Source organism: Centroberyx affinis, unplaced genomic scaffold, assembly GCF_046629955.1.
Source record: "Centroberyx affinis isolate AG114_WGS23_722 - 3 ecotype Tasmania unplaced genomic scaffold, CSIRO-AGI_Caff_v1 ptg009398l_1, whole genome shotgun sequence".
Classification (NCBI taxonomy): Eukaryota; Metazoa; Chordata; class Actinopteri; order Beryciformes; family Berycidae; genus Centroberyx; species Centroberyx affinis.
In genome coordinates this window covers 244,149-270,795 of record NW_027284513.1, presented here as the reverse complement: position 1 = coordinate 270,795, position 26,647 = coordinate 244,149, and the positions used below count along the sequence as shown (strand labels likewise).

At 44.9% G+C, this 26,647-nt stretch overlaps 1 protein-coding gene and 1 pseudogene across 1 annotated transcript; one reads left to right on the top strand and one right to left on the bottom strand.

The window, feature by feature from the left end:
* On the bottom strand, nucleotides 1-3,545 carry LOC139640416 (uncharacterized; annotated as a pseudogene).
* Nucleotides 3,338-26,247, top strand: LOC139640412 (NACHT, LRR and PYD domains-containing protein 12-like). The gene is made up of 20 exons (XM_071514608.1): nucleotides 3,338-3,408; nucleotides 4,498-4,600; nucleotides 4,713-4,826; nucleotides 5,065-5,175; nucleotides 5,484-5,594; nucleotides 5,903-6,013; nucleotides 6,322-6,432; nucleotides 6,741-6,845; nucleotides 11,479-11,557; nucleotides 11,745-11,964; nucleotides 12,204-14,004; nucleotides 14,114-14,287; nucleotides 14,931-15,104; nucleotides 15,902-16,075; nucleotides 16,435-16,608; nucleotides 21,860-22,033; nucleotides 22,826-22,999; nucleotides 23,996-24,169; nucleotides 24,824-24,870; nucleotides 25,592-26,247. The coding sequence occupies exons 2-20, from the start codon at nucleotides 4,512-4,514 to the stop codon at nucleotides 26,185-26,187; spliced, it is 4,713 nt and encodes a 1,570-aa protein (XP_071370709.1). The 5' UTR covers nucleotides 3,338-3,408; nucleotides 4,498-4,511; the 3' UTR covers nucleotides 26,188-26,247.
* Nucleotides 26,248-26,647: the final 400 nt, after the last annotated feature.

The window sequence follows — 26,647 nt, the reverse complement described above, 5'->3', positions numbered from 1 at the left end:
TCAGGGAATTTTGACAACGGTGTCTCCGTTGAAGGAGGGCACAGCAGCTCCTCTCCTCTTTGGCACTCTCCATCTGGTGTCCTGAGGTTGCTGGAACTGCGTAAGTGGTTATAAAATGAAGTCAATTTGTCAGCATTACAGATATGACATGATATAATTTTCTGGTTTTTAACTCCTATAACACCTCAATCAGTCAATTTAAATGATAATTTTGGTTATTTTCAACCTGGACCCTATTTCCCTAGTTTTTGCTATTATGACGATTACTTGTGTTGAAAATTTCACCAATTACTTCAATGTAAAGCTTTGAATATACCTTCAGGTTGCCAGGAGCACTGCTATCCAACACACACACAGGGCCAAAGCGGTAATCTCCAACAGTTGAATCCAAAAAGCATTTGAAACGCAATAACACGCACATTGCAATAGGACCTTCCTAGGTTTTCAGTCCAACCAAACACAAATACTGATTAGTAGCTGCTCTCTAAGCAGTAAAATAAAGTAAAACAAGGTAGTGTCGGAGCAACGAATGGACTACTATTACTGACATGCCTTTGGCCCTTTCGGTGTGGACATCAGCACTCGGATCCGGGCAAGCTGGAGATATGTAAAATGACAAAATTGTAACACAATCAATCGCCATGATGGCAAAAACTAGGAAAATAAGGCCCAGGTTGAAAATAACCGGAATTAGCAATTAATGCAATATTGTTTGAAATGTACTTACTTTCGTGTCTTTGGAAATAAATATATATACATTGCTGGCCTGTCTGAAATTACGCAGTAGATAGGTACTGCCTGTTTCAATTGCCCCATCGGGGGCAACCGCCTTCACCGTCCGGTCCCCATCCCACAGGTCACATTGTACAATTTCTTCAGACCTCGAAGCCATCAGCTCGCCCTCCTCCATCTTGAACTCCTAGACCTTTGTAATGATAAAATAGTAAATTTGTCATTAATAATAATCACAGATGGACAGATATCAAATATATGTGTTGAGTAGTGGCCCACAATCTGGTGCACTGTTTTTTTTTTTAGGTCGGATCCACTAGAGGTTGCTAGCGCACTGTACAGTTTTGACAGGTTGTTACAAGAGGTGAAGTGAATAGATGAAACCAAACTGTCATGTTATTTGGGAGCTTGAGCTTTGCGATTGTGGATCTGTTATAATAAATTGTTTAAGAATAAAAAAAAAATCTTTACCAACTTTACTACAACTATGTACATGTATTCACCAGGGTTGGATAACATTGAAATTGAAATGAGGAAAATCAGACAACTCCCTGGGTAAAGGTTAAAATATATAAAAACTTAACAATAATCATGTTCCTGCAGTACAGGGATCCGGTCATTTGGAGCGGACACCGGAGCTGCGAGCCTGCTTCTGAAGGTGTCCCCAGACCACTGGAGTGGCGCATTGGCTTCGTCACAGTCATCCCCATCATCACCATCACCACCTTCGTCAGGCTCCAAAATGTCCCCATTCCCGATGCAGAGGTTGTGGAGGAAAAGGCAGTCAATAATGACCTCCGACACAAACTCCACCTTCACCTCTAGCGCCTTCAAAAAGATGGAGCGCCACCTGGTCTTCAGCACCCCAAATGCCCTCTACACCACACACCTTGCCCCGGACAGCCTTGTGTTGTACCTGCCCTCAACAGCATTTCAGACAGGCTCACGGAATGGGGTCATCAGGCAAATGGGTTGAGCCAAGCAGGGATACCCTCCGTCACCTATGAGGCACCATCCTGGAGGTGGGTATAGCTGGTGCACATACAAGGGGCTGCACCTGAGGACCCTGGCATCGTGCACACAGCCAGGGAAGCCCACGTGGACATCCAGAAAGCGAGCCTCGTGGTCACAGATGGCTTGAAACTGAATGGAGTGGAACAGTTTCTGGTTGAAGTAGTCCGCCGCAAACCGTCCAGGTGGTACAATGCGAACATGGCACCCATCTATGCTCCCTGCCGCATTGCTGAAAGCTGGGGAACCGGACAGCTGCTGGAGCCCAGCCCCGATTTCCTCCAGCTCATCCCTGTTGGGGATGCCTCCTAAATATGCCTCGGATGCCCTTGCTGACTCGGTGCACCATGTCGTGACACGTGGTGCGGGGAATGTCAAAGGCCTCTGCCACGGACACAACCCTGTAGGATGTGCCACTAGCCAACCAGTACACAAATACAAGAACCTCAAATGCCTTCCCCCATCCATGGTCGGTGTCCCCCTGTAGTAAAAGGATTAGGTTCTCCATTGTTGGCTTTGACAGAAGGAAGTCCTTCCTAAGGTCACCTTCCCCGAAATAGAGGCACAACAGGGGAACACGAGGATTTACCCTGCAGTATGGCCCTCTTGCAACAACCTGTAAAGGATATTTATGAAATTATTTAGATTGATTCTTATAATTTATTTGTCTATTAAATGATTTATGATTACTATTTATTTTGCTTATTAGTTACTTATTTGTTTATTTATACATATCTATTAATGATCAATCAAACTGTATGTATCAATTTCTATGATCATGTAATGAGGCCTTTTTCACTTTTAGAAATGTGTTTGATGCATGAAGATTAAATGATCACTTCAAAGATTAATTTATTCATGAGACTGTCAGTGTTCTGATGCTATAAGAGATTGTAATTTAAGAAGATTCTCACTTTTTCTCTCATCTCAACTGTTCACATCACATTAATATACTGGGAGCTAGTGAGCTGACTGAAACTAGATAATGTGCTAATACTTTCTTCTGGGGGAAATCCAAAAATCATGTACATCTGAATCATGTACCGCAGACGACGAGCTGATTGCCTCCGTCGTCTGGTAAGAGGCATGGTTGGATAAAATTATAAGATGTTGATGGCGAGTGAACATGAAGCAGGAGCTCATTCGCGCTCTGTCATTGAATTTTAAAGCGATATAAATTTCCCCTCCATGCATTATAGTATCTCTGTGTGCTGGTCTGCTGTTTAGCTCGCTGTAGATGATGTGGTTAATGTCACCACCTAGTGGACAAACAGTACTACTACATCACCTGATCTGTGATTTCTACAATTACAATTACAATTTCACATTTGGCAGACGCTTTTATCCAGCGACTTACACATGAGATTTTCATACAACACAAGTAAGGTTCTAGTTAGGAGAGAACAACGAGAGTAATGCTGCCTCATACTTGGTTTCTGGCCACAGGTTAGACCGGTTTGGTGTCAGACTGATGTTTTTAGACTTTGATAGTGAAGTTATGAGGATGTGACTGCACCCTCAGATGAAATGTCCACAGACACCCAGAACTGACGAAGGAGAATAAGCAGCATCTTCCCTGTCAGTGTTTCCTCTACAGATGAAGGTAGAAAGTCTCTGTGACTTGATATGGATGTGAATTCACCGGGCAAACATCTTCCAATTAAGGTAACATTACTGTTTGATGAATACACTAGCTGACATTGTATGATGTGTGTCTAATTTAGTGACTGTCGACTTAGACTTATAGAGACAAGTTGCTCAAGTCTTTCAAATCGCACCTGCTGTTTGCAGATGGCGTTCATAGTGTCATAATATCCAACATTTGTTCTCTTTGTGGCCATAAAGAACATTGTTTTATTTGTGACTTTTAGTGGAAGCCTGATAAACTCTAGTTAGGTTGTAACCTCAATTCATTGCATTGGTGAATATCCAGGAAGTGTCAGAACTAGTCTGAAAGCTCAGGCATGTTATGTTTCTGTTGATACACTCTGTACAAAACACTACAACCTCCATAAAACTGAGGTTCACTCCCTTTCACACAAAAACCTTTTGCACATTTAAGTCTCAGTCGTCCCCAAGGCTTAAAAATCCTTCTCTCTGTATAAACCTGGTCAGTTCATTTGATGGAAATATTATATTATATTTTATAATAATTTATAAAACTCACAGGGTGACTACATGTCTGTAAAATTAAAGAATTAAAGATTTAAAACCTTTTAAGACCTTTTAAAGCCAATAAAAAAAATAAAAAAAAAAACAATTTAAGACCAATCTCATCCCCAAATAAGCCTGAATAAAACTGTATATATCTGCACTACCAGGGAAATTTTTCACTAGAAAAGTAGTGTAAAGAGAAACAACTCAAGTCCTCTAAAACTATATTTAAGACGCATTTAAAATGATTAATTTTGCTTGAATCCAGCTGGGCTCACTGGAGGTGTGATGACCCGAGCTAAAACTGGCTAGTCTTGCACTTTCTAGTCTTCAAACAATGCAAAAGGGAAAAGATAATTCCGAATGTCATTTCTTAGATAATAGACAGCTGAAAGCGCAAACATTTTTTCAACTCCACCATACATATTGTTAATTTTTGTAGCGCTAAAGTTTGTGTCACAAACGTTCATTACATTCCTAACACTCAGTGTATATTTGGCATTTTACAGTCAGGAATGATCACAACACCAGAAGTGATATATCCTGTAATGTCATGAATCAGTCCAACTCACACAGCATGTTGGGTGTGTTTGTGTAAAGGTGTTTGCTCTACTATGAGTCTGTCTGAGGAGAGAGAGGAGGGGCTCCCTCCCTCTAAAACCACTCTGTCTGGGGAACATGACAGCCAGACCAAAGCTCAGAGGTAAGATGAGGATCTCCAACTGTCCATGACTGTTCTCCATCTCAGAGCTCAGCAGTGAAATCATTACAGCATCATTATTCAGAGTAAAAGCTTTGTCTCTGTTGTGTTGAAGCCCAGTCCAGCAGGAGAGACCAGACTCCCCTGAACCCAGCTGTGTGTCCATGAAGAGCGACGAGTCTATGGATAAACCTACTGATTTTAAAGATAAATATCCTTCTGAAACACAGTAAGTCAGATATTAACAATAATGTGTAATGTTACTCTTGTTTTTTAACCTTTTTTGTGTAAGGAAAGTTTGGCAGCTGCAATAGTAACTGTTGAGGAAGGGGAGAATGCTTCTCATTCACTCTCCTCACAGATTTTCTATCTGGTTCTTGGATTTGAACTGTTGACCTTCTGGTCCAAATCCTGCTTCTCCTCTGGTCAAAACTACCCTTCTTTTGTCAATTCTGTGTTTCTATCAGGATCCAGCAGGAGAGACCAGACTCCCCTGTACCCAGCTGTATGTCCATGAAGAGCGACGAGTCTATGGATAAACCTACTGGTTTTAAAGATAAACATCCTTCTGAAACACAGTAAGTCAACATAATGTTAACACAATGTTAGCATTAACAAAGTATTTTAACGAACAAATTCCCTCTGAAGAGGTGTCAGATATTAACAATAATGTGTAACATTACTCTTGTTTTTTAACCTTTTTTGTGTAAGGAAAGTTTGGCAGCTGCAATAGTAACTGTTGAGGAAGGGGAGAATGCTTCTCATTCACTCTCCTCACAGATTTTCTATCTGGTTCTTGGATTTGAACTGTTGACCTTCTGGTCCAAATCCTGCTTCTCCTCCGGTCAAAACTACCCTTCTTTTGTCAATTCTGTGTTTCTATCAGGATCCAGCAGGAGAGACCAGACTCCCCTGTACCCAGCTGTGTGTCCATGAAGAGCGACAAGTCTATGGATAAACCTACTGGTTTTAAAGATAAACATCCTTCTGAAACACAGTAAGTCAACATAATGTTAACACAATGTTAGCATTAACAAAGTATTTTAACGAACAAATTCCCTCTGAAGAGGTGTCAGATATTAACAATAATGTGTAACATTACTCTTGTTTTTTAACCTTTTTTGTGTAAGGAAAGTTTGGCAGCTGCAATAGTAACTGTTGAGGAAGGGGAGAATGCTTCTCATTCACTCTCCTCACAGATTTTCTATCTGGTTCTTGGATTTGAACTATTGACCTTCTGGTCCAAATCCTGCTTCTCCTCCGGTCAAAACTACCCTTCTTTTGTCAATTCTGTGTTTCTATCAGGATCCAGCAGGAGAGACCAGACTCCCCTGTACCCAGCTGTGTGTCCATGAAGAGCGACAAGTCTATGGATAAACCTACTGGTTTTAAAGATAAACATCCTTCTGAAACACAGTAAGTCAACATAATGTTAACACAATGTTAGCATTAACAAAGTATTTTAACGAACAAATTCCCTCTGAAGAGGTGTCAGATATTAACAATAATGTGTAACATTACTCTTGTTTTTTAACCTTTTTTGTGTAAGGAAAGTTTGGCAGCTGCAATAGTAACTGTTGAGGAAGGGGAGAATGCTTCTCATTCACTCTCCTCACAGATTTTCTATCTGGTTCTTGGATTTGAACTGTTGACCTTCTGGTCCAAATCCTGCTTCTCCTCCGGTCAAAACTACCCTTCTTTTGTCAATTCTGTGTTTCTATCAGGATCCAGCAGGAGAGACCAGACTCCCCTGTACCCAGCTGTGTGTCCATGAAGAGCGACAAGTCTATGGATAAACCTACTGGTTTTAAAGATAAACATCCTTCTGAAACACAGTAAGTCAACATAATGTTAACACAATGTTAGCATTAACAAAGTATTTTAACGAACAAATTCCCTCTGAAGAGGTGTCAGATATTAACAATAATGTGTAACATTACTCTTGTTTTTTAACCTTTTTTGTCTAAGGAAAGTTTGGCAGCTGCAATAGTAACTGTTGAGGAAGGGGAGAATGCTTCTCATTCACTCTCCTCACAGATTTTCTATCTGGTTCTTGGATTTGAACTATTGACCTTCTGGTCCAAATCCTGCTTCTCCTCCGGTCAAAACTACCCTTCTTTTGTCAATTCTGTGTTTCTATCAGGATCCAGCAGGAGAGACCAGACTCCCCTGTACCCAGCTGTGTGTCCATGAAGAGCGACCAGTCTATGGATAAACCTACTGTTTGTAAAGATCCTTCTGAAACACAGTAAGTCAACTATCTGGTTCTTGGATTTGAATTGGAGACCTTCTGGTCCAAACCTGCTTCTCTTCAGGTTAAAACTAACATTAAGATTAAGAGGCATTTTATTGATCCCCTAGGGGAAATTTGGCTGTCACAGCAGCAATGTGTAGTACGGTAGCAGAGCAAAGTACAGGGAAGGTAATTAAAATAAAGAATAAGAATAGTGCAGAAAGGATATAGGTAATATACATAAACAATATAAAACTAATCAAAATCCAAAGTGTCTGAGTGGTGTTATCCAGTGTAATAAAACTCCAGTGTAATAAAAACTCCTGCGTAAACAAATTTGAGTCCAGGGATTGTGATTGTGAAGGTGAGGAACAGGGCCTGGGGGGCAGGGGGCTATGTGGTTGGGGCTGGTGGGAGATGGTCACAGCTGACTGGTGCAGGGGTCACGGATGATATTGACCACTCCAGACTGTCCAGCTTGACTCCCACCACGGAGCCAGCCTTCTTCACCAGCTTGTTAAATTTGTGGGCTTCTCCTACCTTGATGCCGCCTCCCCAGCACACCACAGCAAAGAAGGTAGAACATCTGCAGCAGCCTGTTGCACACATTGAAGGACCTGAGCCTCCGCAGGAGAAACAGCCTGCTCTGTCCTTTCCAGTAGAGGGCCTCAGTGTTGACCACTCCAGTTTGTTGTTGAGCTGCACTCCTAGGAACCGGTAAGACTGCACCATCTCTACCTCCTCCCCCTGAATGGTGACAGGGGTTGGGGGATTCCTGCTCCTACGAAAGTCCACCACCAGCTCTTTGGTCTTGCTGATGTTGAGCTTGAGGTGGTTGTTGTTGTGCACCATCCAACAATGTTCTCTAACAGGTCTCTGTACTCCTCCTCATTGTCCTCTGTGATGCAGCCTACAATGGAGGAGTCATCAGACAACTTCTGTAGATTATGTAGAGTTGTGAGTATTTTTGGGAAAGCCTTGTGAAGTGAACAAATACCGTGAAATATTACTTCAAGATATACACAGGTGAAGTAAACATCAGAGATGCTTTGCTACAAGCAGAAACTGCAGGTTTCTGGTGTTGCAAGTTCCTCCTCATGGTGGTATTCCTTTCAACTCACAAGCATTTCGCCCCTTAGCCTGTACGTCTCGCCTGAGTGGGGCAGCAAGGACCAAATTAGCCTTCGCCTGCAGAAGGGTTCCAACTGCGGGCTCTCGTCAACCACAACCATCTTGAGCTGGTCTCAGCTGCCATGGCTATCTCCCTAGTGGCTTTCTTCAGTTGTTTGGGTTCCAAGCCGGCCTTCTGCAAGAAATAGCGCACTGATGTTGCTGGGAAACTGCGGCAGCTGACTTCAATGGGGAATAAGGTTGCGTGCCATCCTTTGACAAGAGCCTCATCAGTCAAATCCTGGTACTTGGCTTTCTTCAATTGGTGAGAGATGGCTAGCCTGTCCTCCCAGGGCACTGTGAGTTTGGCTACTAAGATGGTTTCTGTGCTCCTGGATAGAAGAACCATATCTGGTCGGAGTGAGGTTACTGCCACCTCTTCCGGAAAGACAAGTTTCGTCTTTAGGTCCACTTGCATCTCCCAGTCAGAAGCTTGATGCAAAATGGAGGGCGGGTTCTTGCCAGTTGTTCTTGCTCTAGGAGCCTTATCTCCTTCCCTTTGGAAATTGACAAATTCGGGTGGTGATACCTGGTGTTTGTTGGCTTTGACCCTCTGCAGGTCCACCCATTTGGCAATTTCCATAAGGACCTTGTCGTGCCTCCACCTGTATCGGCCTTCTCCCAGGGTTTTGGGACATCCAGTCATCCCAGAGTTCCTTCCAGGACAGCGATCGCTCGAGTGCCTGGTCCCACTGCAGCCACTGACCCTGGCAGGTGAGCCCTACCGCTTTTACGCAGCGGTTTTCTTCTGCTGCCTCTCGGACCCTCTGCACCACAAGTCCTCTCTTGCCTTTGGCATCGGCTTTGCTCCATCTCTTGGCGTTGTAGTTTCAAAGTCCTAGCCATCCTTGACAGACCACCCCGACGATCTCCTGATGTTTCCAGTGTGCTTCTGCTTCCATCACTGCTTCCTGGGGCTTCCACTTCCTGCCGCACTTGATGGTCTTGTTAGCGTGTCTGACTTTCTTATCCTCAGACAGAAGCAGTGTGCTGACTGCTCTTGCCTTGGTGACTTTGAATTCTTCCACCACTGATGAGACTGGTAAGTGGAGCTTGGAGGTCTTGCTGTACAGGTTGACCGAGCTGCAAGCTGGGGGAACACCCAGCCATCTTCGCACAAATTTACTGCACAGTCTCTCCATTGCTTCCACTTCAGTCATGGGAAAGTCATACAGCAGGAATGGCCATTGCAGTCTGGGTATGATGCCATGCTGGAAGCACCACACCTTAAACCTCCCAAGCAGCTGGCTGTTGTTGATTGCCTTGAGCCAGATATTTAGTTGAGCCATGATGTCTTTAAGGTTGCCGCTGTCCTTCAGGGTGCTGTCATAATTCTTACCAAGGCATCGGATTCCTTGTTCTTGAATCGTTGGAATCTCAGACCCTTGAATGCTGAAGATGTTTTTTGTCAGCTTTCCTTTCAGGATACTTAGGCTCCTAGATTTTTCTGGTTTGAATTGCATCCATGACCATGCAATTGGCCATCTTCTCCAGCGAGCTTAGGATCCATCGTGTTCCTTGGATCGATGGAGTCATCACAGTTATATCATCCATGAAAGCTCTGCAGGCCGGATGTCTTGTATTGTCGTCCGCTTTTGGCCCTCGGCGTTCCTCCTGCCTTTAGTAGTAGATTCATGGCAGCCACAAACAGGACCACGGAAATTGTGCATCCTGCCATGATGCCCTTCTCCGGCCTCTGCCATTTGGTGGTGAAGTTTCCCACAGTGAACCTCATCTTCAGCGAATCCATGTGTGACATCACAAGCTTGACTACTTCTGATGGTACTTGGTAGTGCTCCAATGCATTTTGGATCAGCTGGTGGGGTACGCTTGGGTAGGCTTTGGTGAGATCTAACCCTACGACTGAGAGTGTGTTCTTGTTACTCTTGGCTTCCTTGATGACCTCGCTGATCACTGATGTATGCTCCAGGCATCCAGAGTACCCCGGGACTCCTCCTTTTTGGACACTTGGGTCAATGTACTCATTGGCGAGTAGATAAGATGTTAGTCTTTTGGCAATGATGGACCAGAATATTTTCCCTTCTACGTCTAACAGGGAGATCTCTCGAAACTGGTCAAGTCCTGCCGAGTTCAGTTCTTTAGGGACAAAGCAACCCTCAGTGAGTGTCCAGAGCCAGGGTTCCTGCCAGAGTCCTTCTTCTTCCAGAGTGTCCGCAAAAGCTTCGATAACCTCTTCAGTAGCTGTGGACAGTTTTTGTAGATCTTGTAAGTGGTGCCTGATGGTCCTGGAGCAGATCCTGCTCAAGCTTTTTCCACTACTGCCCTTACTTTGTCAAGGGTGAAGTCTGCCATGCTGAAAGGGGTGTGTGGCTTGTGTGTTGGCAGCTGGAAAGGACAGTCCCCCAGTAGAATGTTTCTGCTGGGGTCGTCATGTGCTGCTGCCACACTGTCCTCCAATTCTTCCTTAGAACATATCAGTCTCCTGCTTTTAGGCTTTCCGAGGAGGTCAGCTGTGAACTGGAAGGGGTTGTTAAAAAATGCTTTCCTCTGTTGACGCTTCTCTCTCTGCTTTCTCTGGATTATTTCTGCCTTGCGAAGATGAAGTAGGTTTTTCCGCACCTCTGAGCTTAGTTGGTTCAGGGCTGCTTTTTCCCCACCTGCTTTCCACCACCTTTTCTTGAGCATCCTTAGTTCTTTCTGCAATTCTGTGATCTGGCGCTGCCTCCTACTGTGACCTGCTGGTAGCTTGACAGTTTTGCCTTCCTTCACATCAAAGGCATCTTGGCATGCCTGATACACAACTTGCACCATGGTCTTTATCTTCTTGGTTGCATCTCCTTTCAGGGTGTTGTCCAGGATGATGCTCAGATCTTCATCCAATTGTGCCCATCTGCGATCTGCTGCTGGTGGTAAATTCAGCCATGGTTTCCTCTCAAAGTCCTCTAGACTTTCGGATTCACCCCCTCTTCTTGTGCTCTGAGCAGGTTGAGCAGAGAGGTCCGGAGCACTGTGGTTTGCCTCCTGGCCCTGGTCATCCACCGACTGACAAGCAGTACTAATAAACTCGGAGCTAGCTCTCTGGGTAGTATCAGGTGCTTTGCGTTGCTGTAGCTGCTCTTTGCACTTGGACTTGCCTTGGTGAATTTTCACGCCACGTTCATTCTTGAATATTCCACCGCAGATGTTGCATCTTCTTTTGGCTTCACCCTCCTGTCTTGCTGCATCCAATCTAGTAGTCCTTATACCATTGTCCGGGTCTTTGGCCGTGTGATCCGTCCTTAATGGCAGATTATCCTCCCCCCCTCCTTGGTCTGCCTGGGGGTATTCTCTCTGTTTAGTACACTACAATATGCTTTGGGAAAGCCACTCCAGAGAAACATTTACAGTGGAGTTCACCTTGTGTTTCTGCCTGGATTCATCATGACAGAACACAACACCTTTAACAACCTGTGAGTGTGTGTGTTTGTGTGTATAACCTATATATCTGGAGACCTAATACTTAATGTTTTCTCGACAGAGTTCACCAGCAAAGGAAAGAGGTTCCCAGTGGTCAGTCTGTCCAGGAGCATCAAACAGACCTGGACTCCATATTTATGGTGTGTAAATGTACAACAGCACCTTTTACTTCAGCTACAATGAAAATGCAATACAACCTTTCTGGTCATTATAGTCTTCATGCTGCACTCCTTAGACCAGTGGGCTTTCAAACCATGCAAGATGGATTTGATATTGTGTTCCACAATTTTAATATGAAACTTTAATTTATGTAATATTCTGTTACAGCTTCTTGAGGAGAACATTGTCACTTTTGTGAAGAATGAGCTTAAAAGGTCCCAGAGGCTTCTAGTTTACCCAGAATGTTTAGAGAGGCAGATGGAGGATAAGGAGGTGGTGGATGGTGAGGAGGAAGAGCAGAGGAGGAGCAGCAGAGAGGCTTTTCTGCAGATCACACTGCACTTCCTGAGGAGAATGAAGCAGGAGGAGCTGGCTGACTCTCTGCAAAGCAGTAAGAGGCTTTTAACAGGTTTAACATGATGGAAAGGGGAAATGAGAGATGTTTACATTTCCACACTGCTGTAAATATGCTGTACACATCTGTATCAGATCTATACAATTCTTCTGGACTGCACACACAGTCAGAACATGTTTGTCCAGTACTGATGAGCTGAGTAGATGTCATGAAGGGGGAAAATATATGCATCCACACTGAAGTCCACTCATTGATTTCATTTCTTCATTTAGAATCTATTGCTGCCGAGTGCCAACATGAACTCAAATCTAATCTGAAGGAGAAGTTCCAGTGTTTGTTTGAGGGGATTGCTAAAGCAGGAAACCCAACACCTCTGAATCAGATCTACACAGAGCTCTACATCACAGAGGGAGGGAGTGGAGAGGTCAATGATGAACATGAGGTCAGACAGATTGAAACAGCATCCAGGAAACCAGCAAGACCAGAAACACCAATCAGATGTGAAGACATCTTTAAACCCTTACCTGGAAGAGATAAACCAACCAGAACATTGATGACAAAGGGAGTGGCTGGCATTGGGAAAACAGTCTTAACACAGAAGTTCACTCTGGACTGGGCTGAAAACAAAGCCAACCAGGATATACAGTTCACATTTCTATTCACTTTCCGAGAGCTGAATCTGCTGAAAGGGGAAAAGTGCAGCTTGGTGGAACTTCTTCATCACTTCTTTATTGAGAAAGAAGCAGGAATCTGCAGGTTTGACAAGTTCCAGGTTGTGTTCATCTTTGACGGTCTGGATGAGTGTCGACTTCCTCTAGACTTCAAGAAGAACAAGATCCTGACTGATGTTACAGAGTCAACCACAGTGGATGTGCTGCTGACAAACCTCATCACGGGGAAACTGCTTCCCTCTGCTCGCCTCTGGATAACCACACGACCTGCAGCAGCCAATCAGATCCCTCCTGAATGCGTTGACATGGTGACAGAGGTGAGAGGCTTCACTGACCCACAGAAGGAGGAGTACTTCAGGAAGAGATTCAGAGGTGAGGAGCAGGCCAACAGCATCATCTCCCACATCAAGACTTCACGAAGCCTCCACATCATGTGCCACATCCCAGTCTTCTGCTGGATCACTGCTACAGTTCTGGAGCATGTGTTGAAACCCAGTGAGAGAGGAGGCCTGCCCAAGACCCTGACTGAGATGTACATCCACTTCTTGGTGGTTCAGTCTAAACTGGGGAAAGTCAAGTATCATGGGAGAGATGAGACAGATCCACTCTGGAATACAGAGAGCAGAGAGATGATTCTCTCTCTGGGAAAACTGGCTTTTGAGCAGCTGGAGAAAGGCAACCTGATCTTCTATGAAGCCGACCTGGCAGAGTGTGGCATTAATATCAGAGCAGCCTCAGTGTACTCAGGAGTGTTCACACAGATCTTTAAAGAGGAGCATGGGCTGTACCAGGACGAGGTGTTCTGCTTTGTCCATCTGAGCATTCAGGAGTTTCTGGCTGCTGTTTATGTCATCATCTCATTCATCGACTCTGGTGTCAATCTACTGTCAGAACCACAGTCAATATTCTGGTGGTTTACACTATCTAGAAACAAATCTAAACTAAAACACCTATACCAGAGTGCTGTGGACAAGGCCTTACAGAGTCCAAATGGACACCTGGACTTGTTCCTGCGCTTCCTCCTGGGTCTTTCACTGAAGACCAATCAGACTCTCCTAGAAGACCTGCTGACACAGACAGGAAGTAGCTCACAGAACAATCAGGAAACAGTCCAGTACATTAAGAAGAAGATCAGAGAGAATCCCTCTCCAGAGAGAAGCATCAATCTGTTCCACTGTCTGAATGAGCTGAATGACCATTCTCTAGTGGAGGACATCCAACAGTACCTGAGATCGGGAAGTCTCTCCACAGTCAAACTCTCCCCTGCTCACTGGTCGGCTCTGGTCTTCATCTTACTGTCATCAGAACAACAGCTGGACGTGTTTGACCTGAAGAAATACTCTGCTTCAGAAGAGGCTCTTCTGAGGCTGCTGCCAGTGGTCAAAGCCTCCAGTAAATCTGCGTAGGTGCTCAGAAAGAGAGATTCAATATATTAAACCTAATATTCATACAGAAGAAAAAAAATATTTTTAAAGTTCTTGTTCTTGTCTTTATCACTAATTCTCCTTCAGGCTGAGTGTCTGTCAGCTGTCAGAGAGAAGCTGTGAAGCTCTGGCCTCAGTTCTCAGCTCCCAGTCCTCTAGTCTGAGGGAGCTGGACCTGAGTCACAACAACCTGCAGGATTCAGGAGTGAAGCTGCTCTCTGCTGGACTGGGGAGTCCACACTGCAGACTGGAAACTCTCAGGTCAGATCCATTTACTGTTTTTTTCAATTGACTTGACACATTTCTGCAAACTAAGATCTGTGCTCTCAAAACAGTCTCTCTCAGGTCTGGATTGCATGCTGGTTTTCATCTTTGTGTTCTTTTAAATTTTTTGTATTATTTCAGTCTGCCAACTCATGTAAACAGATTATTGAGAATGAATGCAAATATATACAGAGTTAAGTATGGCGTCTAGGCTCTGATCCTGTCCCTGCAAGCATACACCTAGCTAGCCAAAGAGAGCAGGGAGTGACGATGGGGAAATTCCCCCCCGGGGGAAACCTAGAATCAGAGCCTACAGGTGGATGCTGGGGTGGAGGTGGGGATGATGAAATGATGTATGGTTAGCAGCAACAATAACTGAGCAGCAGTAACCAGCAGTCTGAGCAGCGTAGCAGCAGCATGGCAATGCGAAGGTGTGTTAGCAGGTGCAGGAAGCTTAAATAGACCGTCTTATTGAGAGGGGGGCACTTGATAAGAGTTTATGAGTAGTGTATGTATCACGTGACTGCAGCGTAACTCGAGTTGTCTGCCTGAACTAGTTTCACAGGCTTCGCTTCATTTGTGGTCATGAACATTTTCTGCATTGAACAAACAAAATCATTTCCTCCTAATTCCCCTTTAGGCTGAGTGTCTGTATGATGTCAGAGAGAAGCTGTGAAGCTCTGGCCTCAGCTCTGAGCTCCCAGTCCTCTAGTCTGAGAGAGCTGGACCTGAGTAACAATGACCTGCAGGATTCAGGAGTGAAGCTGCTCTCTGCTGGACTGGGGAGTCCACACTGCAGACTGGAAACTCTCAGGTCAGATCCATTTACAGTTTTTTTTTTTAAATTGATTTGACACATTTCTCCAAACTAATGTCCATGCTCTCAAAACAGTCTCTCTCAGGTCAGGATTCTTCAATCTGCAAAGTGTGACCCTGCAAGTTATATATCAGGTTTTCTGAGCGATTTTACATAATTTTCAATTCCAATTTCACTGGATAGAAATTATTTGAATTTTCCAGCACTTGTTTTATTCATATACACAGCCATGAACACAAAGGATTTAGAGAAGATCATCCATGTTTTGATATCATGTCATTATATTACTGCACTTCTCTCTATTCCTGTCTCAGCCATAAGTCACTGTCACATCTCCAACTTGTTCTGAACAGAGCGGCTATGATTTTAGTGCAAAGAAGAGATCATATCCCCAAGTTTAGCATCTCTCTACTGGTTAGCACTTAGATAGAGACTTAATGTTAAGATTTCACTGATCACATTTAAAGCATGGCTAGTTTTGTCAATGAGTTCCACTGCAGAGCTCTTAGTTCCCTGTGAGCCAGAGTGCAAGCTACGATTTTCAGGTCCTTCTGACTTTCCCTCAGTCTAGACTCAAGAATGAAGGTAAAAACATGTTTGTCATCAGTTTCCCTAGACTGTGAAATTTAAAACACTTTAAATCTGCTTCATATATCTTACTATTCTTCTTTATGGCTTTTTTGTAAAGCATATAGAATATACTATTTGGTGGGTGTATTTATTCAAATCAGAATACAGAAAAAAATAAATATTTTTCAAGTTCTTGTTCATTTTTATCACTAATTCTCCTTCAGGCTGAGTGACTGTAACCTGTCAAAGAGAAGCTGTGAAGCTCTGGCCTCAGTTCTCAGCTCCCAGTCCTCTAGTCTGAGAGAGCTGGACCTGAGTAACAACGACCTGCAGGATTCAGGAGTGAAGCTGCTCTCTGCTGGACTGGAGAGTCCACACTGTACACTGAAACGTCTCAGGTCAGATCAGGTTATGATGCTTTTGTCTAACAATATGTTTTAACTATAACATTGCATGCTGGTTTTCATCTTTGTGTTCTGATTTTTTTTATTATTTGTGGTCATGAACATTTGCTGCATTGATCAAATAAAATAATTTTGTATGGTATGAATCCGGTTTGATAAAAATGTATTGTATTATATTTCTCATCTTTTCTACTCTGTGTCAGAGATAAAGCATCATGTTTGAGCTCTTAAATATAAAATGTTCCCTGTCCAGATGTACTTGAGTAAGACACTGAACCCCTTCCTGCTCACTGACAGTGAGTCGCTCTGGAATGATAAAACATATAGGAAAATGTTTCTATTAATTTTGTCAGGTTGAATCAAAACAAGCTCACAGAGAAATGCTGTCAGGAGTTGTCGTCAGTTCTGAGCTCCCAGTCCTCTAGTCTGAGAGAGCTTGACCTGAGTAACAACAACCTGCAGGATTCAGGAGTGAAGCTGCTCTCTGCTGGACTGGAGAGTCCACACGGTACACTGGAAACTCTCAGGTAAGATCCATTTACAGTTTGCTTTTTTTCAATTGATTTGACACATTTTTTTTTTTTTTTTCAAGGTCCATTCTCTCAAAACAGTCTCTCTCAGGTCAGGATTCTTCAATCTGCAAAGTGCAACCCTGCAAGTTATACTGTATATCAGGTTTTCAGAGTGATTTTACAACAGCATTTTCAATTCCAATTTCACTGGATAGAAATTTTTGGAATTTATTTATTTATTCTGATCCAAATTCATTTACACAGCCATGAACATGAAGGATTTAGAGAAGATCATCCATGCTTTGATATCAGCCATAATTCATTGTCATCTCCAGCTTGTTCTATTTCACACAGGCTTCGCCCTCTAACAGGGCTCTATTGGCTTAGCCACTCATCTAGTCGCCTCAGCTCACTGAAAATTTGCATGCACGTGCTCAGCCAATCAGGATGAGCCCATACACCCCCTATGGGGCCTCGCACTTATAAATTGCGAGCGGCCCCTCATTCAACATCCACTTTTTCTTCAGTGCCTGACGAACAAGTTGCCTAGGATGGCACTGTCTGAGACCAACATTGCTAAATACTACCCGGACTGCCCCGGCCTGATCACGACGACGGATCCACATGAGGCATTTTTCAAGTGTCTCGGCCTGGAACACGCCACTGACGGCGTCTCCGACTCGCTGGATTGCAGCAGCTGCAGGGCCCTTCCCATGGTGAGACACCAGCAGTGTTGGGCTCATTTCAAACGCTATCAGCATCAGCGTTCTCCTGAGATTGAGCTCCGCTGTGACGACAGCGAGGCGGAGGCCGGTGGCGGCGTGTTCCGGGCTGAGGCACTTGAAACTCAGGCTCACCTGAGCTCTGCTCAGCGATGACAACATCTCCGTCTCCGTTACGGCTGTGTCCTTCACCTCCGCCATTCTACCTCATCCATCGTTAAAACAAGCCTTCCCCAACGTGATGAGGACGGCCGCCAAGAATGGCGGGATCCCACTTCCGCCCCCTGAACCCCCTTGTTCCACTGATCACCTGGCCCAGGGAGTCTATCCGCTGGTGGCAGAGACCAAGCCAGTCTTCATCGCTCCCGCCTTGGACGAGATTTGGGCATCTGTGGAAACATCCTGGAAGGAGCCGCTCCGCTGCAGGGCTCCTATCTCCGGCCTCTTTGATTTTTCCAATGTCCACAGGAAAGCTGCTATCTGCCACTCTGGTCTTCCCCTGCTCGATGACGTGCTGGCCGATCATTTTTCTCCTGGCTCAACCAGCTGGTCTGGCAGCAGGAAACATGCTCCTCCTTAATCAAGGGACAAGGAGATGGTGAAACTGCAGCCATGGCCAATAACCTGGGGCTGCTGGGGGTGTCTCTATCTACTGTTTTGACAGGGAAAACCTCCCTCCCTGCTTCTGATTTGGATCATGTATCCCGTATTGCGGGACAGATGAACAATTTAACCAGGGGAGTCGCTGCCGCATCATGGCTTTGTCTACCGTCGGTGCTTGGCACGTGTGACTCGGTCTGACAGCCCTTCAGAAGAAGGACAAGGAGGACCTGCTAGGTGCTCCGCTGTCGCCTGATGGGCTCTTTGGCGCATCCGTCACCTTGGCTACACAGCATTTCCAACGCATAGAGGAGGAAAATGCTCAGCTGCACCGTCATCTGCCGTTGGCGTCTTCTTCCACCAAGCAGAAGACTTCCTCGCAGGACTTGAGGGAACGGTGTACGACGGTGTCCAAGAGGCGTGGACAGTGTAATGCGGCTTCCTCTTCCGCTACGTCCTCCTCTCGCCCCCCGCTGGCCCCATCCTCAACGCAGCCCGCCCCACCACCGGCTCGCTCTGATGGCGATGCTCCTCCTCCGCCACCGGCCCAGAGAGGACCCCGAGATTCCCGTCGACCGCTGGCTTGTTCCTGGAAGGCTGGGAACCAGCCGCCCAGCAAGAACTGACTGTCGGAGGGGGGAACCGACTCGGCCTGCGGGGCTTCTGCTCAGCCCCAGCCGTGTGTTAGTGGCGTTGTCCTCGCATCCCCCCACAATGTTCCTGAAGATGTTCCCATTGTGCCTTGTGTGAATGATGTCTTTGTTTGCAATTAAACAAATTACTTCTTCCATAAAGAGCCTTTTCCTACCACCCTGACAGCCGATTGCTCTCTGTCCTCCTCCCACAAGGCATACCGGCCAGAGCGGCGATCACCAAACCGCTCACTGCCACAGCAGAGAGCAAAATGATGGCTGTCATCATTTTGCTCTCTGCTGTGGCAGTGAGCGGTTTGGTGGTTCCTCATCCACAGAAACGCGGGCTTGATGACGGCAGAGTGGCCTCTCACCCATCTCAGCCAGCAGCTGAGCTCCAGACGGCAGCTCCTTCGTGAAGCATGGGGAATCAGTTGCCTGCTCGGCCCGAATGAGAGGACGGCTCCCCGCTTCTCTTCTCTGACGCCGTGCTTGATTTCTCCTAGACGCCAGTTGGTGTCTATGGAGCAAGAGCGGGCAAGTTGTCAAATAACTCCGCTCCTCCGCTCAATGGACCGTTCTGCTGACATCATCGTTGCCTCCCCTCAGCAGCAAGCAGACGTGGATGAGGACAGTCTTTCTCACACAGCGTTGTCAACGCCGTTTTCCCTCTCCGCCGCCTACTCTAACCTCGAAGCGAGTAGCAGACGTAAAAGGGGGCTGTGTATTACAGTCTATGGCTAGAACGCCATCTGCTGATTCTAATGCAGTTTTTGCCACTGACCAAATAGCGGTGCCATCAGAAAACAGCTATGCGAATGTGGAGGCGGGACTTCAGATGCCGGCAGGCCATTCATTGGCTGCCGGGCTAGCAGCTAACAGAATGAATGGACAGGACGTTACGTCTGGGTTATTCACTCCAGTTTCAGTACATGCCACCCACATTCTTCACAGGAGTGAGAGAGTTGATCATAACTTCTCAGGAAGGGGAACCTGCCTGGGGCAGTCAGTCAGTGTGTGGTCTACAGAGACAAACCAGCACATCAACCTACTAGAGCTGACTGCAGTCATGCTGGTCCTACAGCACTTCCTGCCTCTGTTACAGGGGAAGGATGTGCTAGTGAGGACCGACAACCGTTCGACGGTGGCCTACATCAACAGGGCGGAGTGCAACCCCCGTCTGGGCTACAGAGCACCTCCGTTCTCTCAAGGCGCTGCATATTCCAGGCCTGGAGAACACGGGGGCCGACCTCATGTCGAGGGGCAGGCCCCTGGAGGATGAATGGAGATTACATCCCGACATAGTGGACCGGATTTGGTCCCGATTCAGGAAGGCAGAAGTGGACCTGTTCGCCACCTGGCAGAACGCCCACTGTCCGCTGTGGTTCTCTCTGTTTCCCCAAGACGCTCCCCCATTGGCGGTGGACACATTCGGACACGCGCCATGGCCAGGAAAGCTGCTGTATGCCTTTCCTCCTCTCCATCTCATTCCTCCCCTGCTGGCGAGAGTGAGAGCGGAGAGACTCGCTCATTCTGGTGGCCCCGGACCACACAGCAGCACTGTGGAGTGTGGCTGCGTCGACGGCACTGTTCAGTGGAACAGGTGTGGAGGAGATCTGCACAGTGGCATCCCGTCGACGCCCTGTCCATTCACCAGCTTCTAACTGTTGGAAGTGTCTGGGTCTTTCTCTGGTTCTGTACTCAGTACTGGTACACGAGATCTGTGAAGAAATGACCTAATAGGCCTGAGTCCCTCATGCTGTAGCTCAGTGGAGACCGGCCGCTGGGTTGGCCAGCACTACACCTTATTGTTTTGTCAACATGATTTAAGTGTAACATTGGTTTTTCACACCCCCCATTCTATGGATATGGGCGTGAGCGGAACCATATCTGGATGACCTATTGCGTTGTTACAGTCGATCCAGGCTATGACACAGCATATTGTTCGTGTTAGTATCTCGGCAGGGAGTGAAGTCATTGGGCTTTGCCCCCTAAGCCAATAGAGCCCTGTTAGAGGGCGAAGCCTGTGTGAAATAGAATGATAGTTACTTCTTGTAACTCTAGTTCTATGATCACAGGTGGAGCCCTCTAACAGCTTGCCCTGCCGCTCCACAAGTTGCTGAAGACTTAGTGGATGTTGAATGAGGGGCCGCTCGCCATTTATAAGTGCGAGGCCCCATAGGGAGTGTATAGGCTCATCCTGATTGGCTGAGGCGACTAGATGAGTGGCTAAGGAAAGTACTTTCAGTCAGTCTGCTTTCTCTGTTAAAGCTGCACTAGAATGGAACTCCATCCCAGCAAATATTAGAGAATTGGACACATACGGTCTCATTTAAAGACATGGTTAATTAGTACTCAGCTCTGTCAGCACTAACACTCAATTGCACCTCACTGCCCTCAATCTGTCTGTGCTGAACTTCCCTTGCTGTCTGCTGTCACCTGTTGCTATCTTGGTATTGCCAGTCTGCCCTCATGTACCTGCTTGTCTTATTGTGGTTTTTGCTTTTATCATGTCAGACTGATTTATGTATTTTATACACTATGCATGCTTTTTATGTCTATGATTAACATTAATATTCTCTCTTTTTTTTATTATTGTTCTGCATGCTTATAAATGATACCAATAATTTTGTAAATTCTATCTTATATTACATTATGTTATATTATATTCTGTTTTTAGGGTGACCCTGTAACATCGGTCCAGGGACTACAGATGAAAAATAGCCTCTTGGCTAACTCTGGCGCATTTACAGCAATGTTTATTAATGTGCACTGTCCCTGTTAAATAAACCAACAAATAAATAATAAATAAATAAGCCAATAGAGCCCTGTCAGATCATAGAACTAGAGTTACAAGACGTAACTATCGTTCTGAATAGAGCAGCTAGGATTTTAACTAGTGCAAAGAAGAGATCATGTATCCCCAAGTTTAGCATCTCTCTGCTGGTTACCACTTAGATACAGAATTGATATTAAGATTTCACTGATCACATTTAAAGCATGGCTAGTTTTGTCCATGAGTTACACTGCAGAGCTCTTAGTTCCCTGTGAGCCGGAGACCAAGCTGAGATCGTTGGGTTTTTCTTACTTTCCCTTAGTCTAGACTCAAGACTGAAGGTGAAAACATGTTTGCCATCAGCTTCCCTAGACTGTGGAATTTTAAAACACTTTAAATCTGCTTTATATATCTTACTATTCTTCTTTGTGGGTTTTTTTGTAAAGCATAACATAGCATATACCATTTGGTGGAGGTATTTATCCAAATCAGTATACAGAAGTTATTGTTTGTCTTCATCACTAATTCTTCTTCAGGCTGAGTGGCTGTAAGCTGTCAGAGAGAAGCTGTGAAGCTCTGGCCTCAGTTCTCAGCTCCCAGTCCTCTAGTCTGAGAGAGCTAGTCCTGAGTAACAACAAACTGCAGGATTCAGGAGTGAAGATGCTCTCTGCCGGACTGGGGAGTCCACACTGCAGACTGGAAACTCTCAGGTCAGATCCATTTACTGTTTTTTTCAATTGACTTGACACATTTCTGCAAACTAAGATCTGTGCTCTCAAAACAGTCTCTCTCAGGTCTGGATTCTTCAATCTCCAAAGTGTGACCCTGCAAGTTATATATCAGGTTTTCAGAGCGATTTTACACTGGCATTTTCAATTTCAATTTCACTGGATAGAAAGTTTTGGAATTGCAGCACTTGTTTTATTCTGATCCAGATTCATATACACAGGATTTAGAGAAGATCATCCATGCTTTAATATCATGTCATTAGATTGCTGCACTTCTCTCTATTCCTGTCTCAGCTATAATTCACTGTCACATCTGCAGCTTGTTCAGAATAGAGCAGCTAGGATTTTAATTAGTGTTAAGCAGAGATCATATATCCCCAGGTTTAGCATCTCTCTACTGGTTACAACATATACAGAATTAATATTAAGACTTCACTGATCACATTTATAGCATGCCTAGTTTTGTCCGTGAGTTCCACTGCAGAGCTCTTAGTTCCCTATGAGCCGTAGAACAAGCTGAGATCTTTGGGTTTTTCTTACTTTCCCTTAGTCTAGACTCAAGACTGAAGGTGAAAACACGTTTGCCATCAGCGTCCCTAGACTGTGAAATTTTAAAACACTTTCGATCTGCTTGATATGTCTTACTATTCTTCTTTGTGGCTTTTTTGTAAAGCATAACATAGCATATACCATTTGGTGGGTGTATTTATCCAAATCAGAATACAGAAATATTTTCAAAGTCCTTGTTTGTCTTTATCACTAATTCTCCTTCAGGCTGAGTGTCTGTATGATGTCAGAGAGAAGCTGTGAAGCTCTGGCCTCAGTTCTGAGCTCCCAGTCCTCTAGTCTGAGAGAGCTGGACCTGAGTAACAACGACCTGCAGGATTCAGGAGTGAAGCTGCTCTCTGCTGGACTGGAGAGTCCACACTGCCGACTGGAAACTCTCAGGTCAGATCCTTTACAGTTTTTTTGAAGTTGACTTCACACAGTTCTCCAAACTAAGGTCCATGCTCTCTCTGCTCAGGATTCTTCAATCTGTTCAGCAGATTTCCATCCTGCTTTACATGCAGGTCAATGTCAGTAAATAAACACCTGACCTGCATAGTATTTTCTCTGCTTACATGATGTTAAACTAGTTGTGATGCTAACATTTATGACTGTTTTGTAGCCCCTGAGAATTACTTTCCATGAAGATATTTGACCATTTCCTTTCCTTCAGTTGCTGAAACCTAAAATAGCAGAAAGGACTTCTAAGATTCTTTCACAAATTGAGTTGAAGACTCTCAAACTGAACCAAATGAAGCCACAGAGCTGATCACTGGGTCAACTGATTGAGACAGTGCAATTTTTTCCACAGCACAGTGGGACAGGTCAGGTTAGGCAGTCAGTCAGTCAGTCTGGGACGCTTAGTGAGATGATGCACTTCGTCAGATGGCCTCTAGAGGGCGTCTTTGACTGAGATGCAGTGTTTCCCATACAGAGGCACAAAATCAAGTTGGTCAGTGTATAGAAATTTATCTAAATCGATCTATAATGCACACATCACGTCATGTTTGTCATTTGGAGATGCGCAGACCAGCAGCATTGAACTCAATCCACAGAATCTCCCAGTGTGAAAACAAAAGTGAAACTTAACATTCCCCAATTTGCTCCAAATTTGTTTTAGTAACGGGATTTGTAGACAGTAACATGTCTTCTGCTGCCCTACAAACTTTAACGGTAGGTAACGGTATTATCTGGTATTTAAGTAACATTATGGAACTAGGTAATTGAACAGTGTTGCAGTGCTTCAGTGCACAGAATTCAACACACACGCCATGGGTCTGTACAGGATCTGTGCTTGTTTTTCTCCTCTCTCTTCTTTGACTGTATTGTCAACTATTTTCACAGCCGTATACTAAAAGTAGCTAACATGTAGCTTGTTGTCTGTGTGTGTGTGTGCAGGCTGTCAGGCTGTTTGCTCACAGAGGAAGGCTGTGCTTCTCTGGCCTCAGCTCTGAGCTCCAACCCCTCCCATCTGAGAAAGCTGGACCTGAGCTACAATCATCCAGGAGCCTCAGGAGTGAAGCTGCTCTCTGCTGGACTGGAGGATCCACACTGGAGACTGGACTCTCTCAGGTATGGAGAGGCATCGTCTGCTAGAAGGCTGAGAGTCACACACATTTTCTCTGTCAGACCGGCTGCGTCCACACTGCGGCTAAATACAGCTGTCGCTCCTCATTGGAGCTTCATCCTGTTCAGTTCACACACAGTTCAGTTATTAATGAGAGTGAAGCATTCTACAACCAAACTCACTGCCTGAAAAATTCAGTGTGTTAGCTTGTTGCTAGCAAAAATACTACTTAGACTAGAAAACGGTTACAGAAATCAGCGGACCTAAATAAACATATGTAGACATAAATATATTACATAAATATATGTAGGTTATGCTATGGAACCGTGAACCATATTTGGGCATGTGGGCATCTGACTTACGAGGTCTGTTGGTTTGAAGTAAATGTTACTATGGTTACAGACATTATTTACACAGTGTGGAGTGACACCTGTTACTCTACACAGTCTAGTCATTTTACTCCTCTCTGCTCCAGTCTGTACCATACATATGAGCATTCACTCTGATTCATACATTCAGTGAGAAGCTGAGGAATATTGTTTAATGTTGAATGGTGGATATGAGTGACGGCGTCTGGAAAATCCCTCATATGGAAGGTTATGAAGGTTATTTGTTCCATTATCGAGATTATTCTGGTCTGACTTTATTTAACCCCCCAGTGTGGACCATGGTGGAGTGCAGTGGTTGAAACCAGGTCTGAGGAAGTGTAAGTGTGTATTTAGTTTTATTTGTGAAACACACATTCAATTTCTATTTAAATAGAAAGATGATGTGTGACATCTATTCATTCAAATCCTACACTGATGTGTCATCATGAAGCTTTTATGAAATGAACAGTCAATGTGTTAATAAATCAACCATTAATAAACACAACAGGTCTATTACTCTAATAGTGGCCGGTAGTCAATTAAAAGCCGGGTCTCCGATAATGGCCGGGGCCGTGGTCGACACGAACAAATAAAGGCCGGCCCCAAATACAGGCCGGGGAAAAAAACAAAGGAAAAAACAACGGTGGATACCGGTAAACTCCTGGTGCCTGTTATATAATGTGACTGTAGTTTGTAGTAACGTACAAGTGCCACAAGATGGCAGTATGCCACAAGATGGCTCGGCCGGCAGAAGTCTCTGGAGCGTGCCGTCGTCGATTACCGTAATTATCGGTAATGCATTGCAGTAAAAAAAAAAACGGCTACCTAACGTACCCCAACAGAAGCAGATCAGAAAACAAGGAGGCTTTGTACTAAAATATGAGCAAATATACTTATCAAACAGAGGGAATTAGAAATAAAGGCCTGTCTCTAATATAAGCCTGCTTCCAATAAAGGCCTGGTACCCTCTGCAGTTGAGGTAAATAAAGGCCCGGGCCAATATTAGCAGAACTATGGTACATGAGAAACTGCTGTATTGAGTCTTGTTCTCTCCATCAGATGCCTGTGAACTCACACTGGACCCAAACACAGCACACAGAAAGCTCTTCCTGTCTGAAGACAACAGAAAGGTGACAGAGGTGACAAAGGAGCAGCCATATCCTGATCACCCAGAGAGATTTGACTGCTGGAAACAGCTGCTGTGTAGAAATGGTCTGACTGGTCGCTGTTACTGGGAGGTCGAGTGGAAAGGAGTGGTTTCTATAGGAGTGACTTACAGAGGAATCAGAAGGAGAGGAAGGGGTGCTGACTGCAGACTTGGAGGGAATGACAAGTCCTGGAGTCTGTACTGCTTTGATCATCGTTACTCTGCCTGGCACAATAACAGAGGAACAGCCATGCATTCCCACTCCTCCTCTGACTCTGACAGAGTAGCAGTGTATCTGGACTGGCCTGCTGGCTCTCTGTCCTTCTACAGAGTTTCCTCTGACACACTGATCCATATCCACACCTTCCACTCCACATTCACTGAACCCCTCTACCCTGGGTTCTGGTTTGGGTTTAGGTTTGGGTTAAAGTTTGGTTCCTCAGTGTCTCTGTGTCAGATTGAGGAGAGAAACACTCATACTGCTGACCAAAGACAGCTGCAGAAATGATAGTTCACTCTGGACGGGATCTCACACACACACACACACACACACACACACACACACACACACACACACACCTACATCCTAATGTGAAAATATTAATGTTTGTGTTTTCATCAGTGTTTACAAAATGGAGTGTATTCTGTGTGTTGGGTAACTGAACAGGATTTTAACAACACAAACGTACAAGAATGTGGACATTTTATTGTGAATATGAAATGAATGAGAAATTAGAAGAATAGAACTTTATTGTCCACTGCAGTGGAAATTTGTCTTTGGCTTCACAGGTTGGTTAAAACACAACACAATAATCAATACAATACAACACACAAAGACAATATACATTGTCCAACAATTCCAAAACATAAGAGCAGTGATGGAGAGTGGAGTTAGGAGTTCAGAAAGGTGATTGCATTTGGGATGAAGGACCTTTTATTCTTGGTTGCTCTTACAGCTCTAGCGCTAG